The 6,000-nt window shown below is 59.7% G+C and overlaps 1 protein-coding gene across 1 annotated transcript; it reads left to right on the top strand.

The window, feature by feature from the left end:
- Positions 1-1,718: 1,718 nt before the first annotated feature.
- On the top strand, positions 1,719-5,223 carry Aqp5 (aquaporin 5). The gene is made up of 4 exons (XM_059247611.1): positions 1,719-2,086; positions 3,104-3,268; positions 3,713-3,796; positions 4,544-5,223. Exons 1-4 carry the CDS (start codon positions 1,724-1,726, stop codon positions 4,727-4,729), a joined length of 798 nt encoding a protein of 265 aa, XP_059103594.1. The 5' UTR covers positions 1,719-1,723; the 3' UTR covers positions 4,730-5,223.
- Positions 5,224-6,000: the final 777 nt, after the last annotated feature.

The following is a 6,000-nucleotide window of genomic DNA, read 5'->3' as shown; positions in this document are numbered from 1 at the left end:
GCTCTATGGCTGGAACAATGCAAAGTGGCCAAGCATGAATTGGGGGTGGGGGCGGGGGGACAGAGGGGATGCAGCTCCCCTCCCGGGATCCTGAGGGTGGGTCCTTGCCCTGCCCTCAAGCCCTGGAAAGCCCTCCAGCCTCTTTCCACACATACCAACCAACCTGGGGAGGGCTGAGAGCAGCAGTGGAGGTCTGGAAGCCCAGAGGGGAAAGACAAGGACAAGAGGGAGCTGGGAACTAGAAAAATGGGTTGCCCAATCCAAGAGTGGAAGGATTCGATGGGGGTGGGAGTGGGGGCCAGAAAGAGAAACTGTACGACAGTCAGACCTAGGAAAATGAGACAGAGATGGGCAGACAGGAAGATCCACAGATTGAAAGAAACTAAAGAACGGGAAATAGAGAGTAGCTAGAAACAGTAATAGATAGATTGAGTGGAAAAGGAAGGAAGAAAAAAGGCAGAAACCAAGAGTCAGAGAGACGGGCAGAAAGAGGGAGAATTAGAAGACAGAAAGTGATGGAGAAAAAGAAACACCAGTGAAGAAACTAGTGATGTGGGGGACAGAGATGAAGGAACAATCAGAGAGAGAGAGAGAGAGAGAGAGAGAGAGAGAGAGAGAGAGAGAGAGAGACAGAGACAGAGACAGAGACAGAGGAACCGAGACTGCCACGTTGGGAGAAAGACCAACAGCAGACAGCCACTTGGATCGCGACCAAAACTAAATGAGGGTTAACAATGGACCGACGGAGGCTGGCTGAGGAGGAAGAGAGAAGAAAGTGGGGGCCTGAAGTGAGGGACAGCTGGGTCGGAAACAGGAGAGGCCAAGACCCTTCACTCTGACCCCAATCTCAGGGCCTCTTCTCTAAGCCCAAATCCGTCACCACCCCAGAGTCCCCAAGGGCTGCCATGGAGAACGTCTCCCCGAGCCTGCTGCCTAGAGCCGGCCCTGCCACACGTGGCGTCGAGGATTACCAAGAGCAGGGCAGGCTGACGCTGCTCCCTATCCAACGCCCCCGCTCCCGCCGGGCTGGACCGGGGAGAGGCCCACGATCGCCGGACCGCCCCTGCCACGGGCGGATAGGGAGCTAAGAGGCGCTGTCCTCAGAGAGTCGCATCACTCTGGCCCGGCCGTGGGTGAAGCCGGGTCAGGATGCTCCGGTCGCGCGAGGAAAAGGAGGAGCTGGACCCAAAGCCCGAGGAGCAGAAAAGGGGAAGACTGCCAGCCGTCCCGGGCCGCGGGTGAAGGCCGGCGAGAGGGACTTCCAGAGCTCCGTGCCACCGGAGACAGCAGCCCAGGGAGCCCCGGGCACGCACGTCGGCCAGGAGGGCGCGCGGAGCGCACGATGCGCGCGACCCAGACCTCGGGGCCGGCCTACACCGCCGCGTGGGTCACGTGGCCCGGGCGGGTCCGCCGCTGTGCGGGCGGGGGGCCGGGGGCGCGCGGGGCCGGGGGCGGCGAGCGCGCGCCCGCCAGGCTCGCTCCGTGCGCGCTGCGCTGGCCCCTGGGCACGGGAGCCGCCCCCGGCCCCCCCGCGCTCTGCCCGCCGCGGGGCGCGCGCCCTCTATATAGCGCACCCCTGCCCGGCCCGCGCCAGGCCGCCAGCCACGGAGTGGGCGCCGCCGCACCGCGCGCAGAGCCCCGCAGCCAGCCGCCTGCCGCTGCCAGCGCCGCCCCGACGGCCTCCCCGCGACGCTGCCGCTGCCACGGGGCTCCCAAGGCCACCATGAAGAAGGAGGTGTGCTCAGTTGCCTTCTTCAAGGCTGTGTTCGCGGAGTTCCTGGCCACCCTCATCTTCGTCTTCTTTGGCCTGGGCTCGGCACTCAAGTGGCCGTCGGCGCTGCCCTCCATTCTGCAGATCTCCATCGCCTTTGGCCTGGCCATAGGTACCCTGGCCCAAGCTCTGGGACCCGTGAGCGGTGGCCACATCAATCCGGCCATTACTCTGGCCCTCTTAGTAGGCAACCAGATCTCACTGCTCCGAGCCGTCTTCTACGTGGCAGCCCAGCTGGTGGGTGCCATTGCTGGGGCAGCCCTCCTCTACTGGTTGGCGCCACTCAATGCCCGGGGCAACCTGGCCGTCAATGCGGTGAGTGCCTTCCGGACTGTGGAGGGGTGGACAGAGACCCTGAGGACGGTTTAGACCAGACTCTCCGTGCTCCTCTCCATCTTGAGAATGGGTACAACCGAAAAGCCGGTGTACAACTTTACCGGGAAAAGCAGGCCTACCAACCTCCTGGCCAAGCTGTGACCCCGTCTCAGCTTCCCCTCACATTCTACTTCATCTGACCCTCCCTCTTCTCCTGCTCTACCCGGCCTTGCTGCCCGTGGCTGCCAAAACATCCCTTCGGCTCCTAGGCTCACCTATGAGTTCTTTCTTGGCAGCCCCTTGGTCGCGTACTTTTAATGGACCCATCAAAGAGCAATGGATAGCAATCGTGGTCTGGGGTAACCCGGATCTCCCGGGACTTCCAGTTTATCCCCCATTACATGGGGGTGGCCATAGCACAGCAGGTCTCATGGGGATCACACTTAGAAGCTATGGTGTGACACTCCCCAAATACCGGCTCCCCCTTTGTAACCCCTGCCCCGCCTCCTGCTGTCTCCCCGTTTTTGCAGCCCTAGATTCAGCCCCCTGTCCCATGTGAACTGGGTTCACTAATCAAACACAGAGGAGGATTTTCTCGGCCATTGTCAAGCATGAGTCAGACACACTGGAGAGACGGGTTTGAGGTTGGCACCGGCAGCGGGTCAGGCACGGATAGGAGGCCAGGGGCTGTTTGCAGTCGGCAAACTGGGCAGCTGCCCACAGGAGGGAGGGTAAATGCCAGCTTGTGGGGGCTGGGGATTGGGCAGAGCCGTTGACATGATGGCGCCCAGGAAAACTCGCTGACACCCTACCCTCTGGCTACAGGCCTGCGCTTTAAGCCTGTACACACTGAAGTACAGTCTCTCCAGCGAATGGACCTGGCTCGTGCACAGGGCTTAGTTAGTTAGCTTCCGAGAGCTCAGGCTCCAGGTGTCCTTGGAGGCCAGAGCCATACTCCGCGCTAGCCCGTCACAGAACCTGAAGGCAGCCGGGGCCTAATCCCGCTCTCCCTTGTAGCTCAGCAACAACACAACACCCGGGAAGGCCACCGTGGTGGAGTTGATCTTGACCTTTCAGCTGGCCCTCTGCATCTTCTCCTCCACCGACGCCCGCCGCACCAGCCCGGTGGGCTCCCCGGCTTTGTCCATTGGGCTGTCCGTCACACTGGGCCATCTTGTGGGGGTGAGTAGTGCTGACACACGCTGGGTGTCGTGGAGAGAAGTCACTCAGGATGAGTAGAGGAGCCCTGGAATAACATCTCCTCGGCAGGGTAAGGCAGAGGTGAAGCCCAGTCTCGGGGCTGCTGGGCTGTGGCCCTACTGGACTCTAGGTTTGACACCCCCGCCCCCCAAAGCCTCTCCGGACTGAGAAACAGTGTGAGTAAGTGGGAAGGAGAGTGAGCACAGAGAACCGAACCCAAGCAGAGGCTGAGAAGCAGATAGGGCAGAGTCTGGAGTACATGGTTTGACGGACAGCTGGGAGGCAGGCACAGAGTCAGCCACCTAGGAACCGGGAAACCTGACTTGGAGATGTGGGTGGTCCCTGCACTGTGTGACCATGAGAGAGTCAGAATTCTGTGGGAGGGGAAGAGACGGGCCCTCCTCACTCTGACCCCCATCTACCCAGATCTACTTCACCGGCTGTTCTATGAACCCAGCCCGTTCTTTCGGCCCAGCAGTGGTCATGGATCGGTTCAGCCCCTCTCACTGGGTGAGTGTGGGCCTTCCCCTGGCTCCCTAACAAGCACTGGCAACAGGGCTGTGTACTGAACTGAAAGTCCAGATGTGACTAGACTTTCTGGATGTTGTAGGCCCAGAACTTGGGGGTTGAAAGGAGGAGGGAACCCAGGAGGGACTGAAATGCAGCCAGAAGGGTGGGGTGGACCCACACTTCTCTAGAAGTGGAGTGGGCATCTGCGTGGATCTCCTCTGAGGGTTTTGTCTGTCCCTCTGTGTATCTCTCCTCTGATGGTGTTTTTATCTATCCCAGTGGAGATATTGGGAGCGTGCTCTTGTGGGACCGTCCCTCTGAACAGTGGGGGATGTCAGTATGTCAGTCTGTCCGTATGTCAGCCGGGCTTGGAGGGATGGAAAGGGTGGCAGAGCCTTGCTGGGGCTTCAGCAGGGCAACACTGGCTTAGCTCTGTACTTCGGAAGACACGTGTCGGGGGCTCTGTTCGTCTCCTCAAAAGGTTCACTTGCCTCTCTCTAGAGTGGGATCAGAAAGCTTGTCTGTCCTGGGCTGTGCTGCCTCCTTGGAGGGTCGGTGTGTCTGTGATCCATGGCTTTGTCATTAAGGACTGGCTGACAGTATGGGTCCCCAGGATGGGAAGACATTTTCCCCCTGGAGACCTGGAAGTCCACGTATCGATTTCCTTCCAGGGTCTATGGGTCTGTTCTGGTGTGGAAGATGGTGAGTCCCGGGGCTCAGCTGCTGAGGTTCACCCTGTCTTCACAGGTCTTCTGGGTAGGGCCCATTGTGGGGGCCGTCCTGGCTGCCATCCTCTACTTCTACCTGCTCTTCCCCTCCTCCCTGAGCCTCAGTGATCGCGTGGCTGTGGTCAAAGGCACGTATGAGCCGGAGGAGGACTGGGAAGAGCATCGAGAGGAACGGAAGAAGACCATAGAGCTGACAGCGCACTGACCGGCACCAGGCAGAGGCCGGTCCCTCAGCCCCTGGACTGCTGGAGAAAAACAGACCTCAGAACGTCTTTCCCAACGGTCCTCGTGGTGGGGAGGAGGCACCGGAGGCCATGATGAAGACAGAGATGAGAGCCGACGCCCTGAGTGGGACACTCGGGTGGGGGCCAGGGGCTGGAGTCTGACAGGGCGGGCTCTCTTTAGGAACAGGCAGGATGAACTCCACAGGTCAGACCTCAGAGATTGTGAATGCAGTGCCAGGCTCACAGGCTGCCCAGGACTACACCAGAAAGGGGGGCCAGCAGCCTGCTTATTTCATCCAGCCCAACCTCTCAAGTGCCAAAGCCAGCCCGCAGGTGGGCAGAGGGGACATTCCCCCAAGATCCTCAGCAGAGGGATAGATGGTTCACTGATTGCCATCTTATTTATTTTTGGCCAAGGATGGGGGGCTCTGCTGGTATTTGGGTTGGGCATTTCCCAATAAACCATCGATCTTCATATTCTGCTGTCATCTCCCTCCAAAAACCTCTTGGGACAATGGCCATTCGTGTCTCCCCTTGTGATGCCACACCCTCACGCATGCTCGTCAGCGGGCACAAAGAAGACCACGAGACAAGTTCTCCAAAAAGAGATGGGCGGGACCAGAGAGCTGGAGGGTGGGGAGACCAAGTGTAGAAACAGAAAAATACAGAAACCACACAAGAGACCAGGAGGGGGCCAAGAAGAGGGTCCACCGCCAAGTCACATGTCCCTTCCAGTCGTCCCTTCGGCTATGTTAGTCCCTGCCACTTGAGGAGGGCCTGGGTGTGCCAGGCAGGGTGAACCAGCAACAGCCCCTTGAGATTCCAAAGGGGTGAGCGGCTCTCAGCCCCGAGAGCCCCAGCCTGGGCCTTCCTTTTCTGGGTCCCCGGTGTTTCTGGAAGGTGGTGTGTTGGGAGCCTATGCTCAGCGGTTAACAGCACCCTCGTACATACACAGCAGTCTCCCCACCCAGCTTCTTCTCAGGGCGGGACGGGGCGGGGCGGGGGTCCTGTCACACCCTCCTTCCCACCTGTCCTTGCCTGCCTGTCCAGTTACCACTGCCTCCATTGTTAACCTGTAAAATGTATCAAAACGCTTCCTCACAGGGTAGTGAGGAACCAGATGAGGTAAGGGTGAGGAGTACTTGGGACCGACCGCCCCTCTTGTGAGGAGCAGGATAAAGACCCGTGAGCAGCTCGGCACCCAGCCCAGAGTCATGGTTAAGGAGTCCAGAGTGGAAACTGGCCACCCACA

This window comes from Peromyscus eremicus, chromosome 20, assembly GCF_949786415.1.
Source record: "Peromyscus eremicus chromosome 20, PerEre_H2_v1, whole genome shotgun sequence".
Lineage (NCBI taxonomy): Eukaryota > Metazoa > Chordata > Mammalia > Rodentia > Cricetidae > Peromyscus > Peromyscus eremicus.
Note: the sequence above shows the minus strand (reverse complement) of the source record. Positions and strands in the feature narration are given on the sequence as shown.

Excerpts from the sequence above, each read along its gene's own strand:
- Aqp5 (XM_059247611.1), top strand. The coding sequence starts at position 1,724 with ATGAAGAAGGAGGTGTGCTCAGTTGCCTTCTTCAAGGCTGTGTTCGCG. Across the intron at positions 3,269-3,712 it reads CACTGGGCCATCTTGTGGGG|ATCTACTTCACCGGCTGTTC; the intron begins GTGAGTAGTGCT and ends CCATCTACCCAG. Across the intron at positions 3,797-4,543 it reads GGTTCAGCCCCTCTCACTGG|GTCTTCTGGGTAGGGCCCAT; the intron begins GTGAGTGTGGGC and ends CTGTCTTCACAG.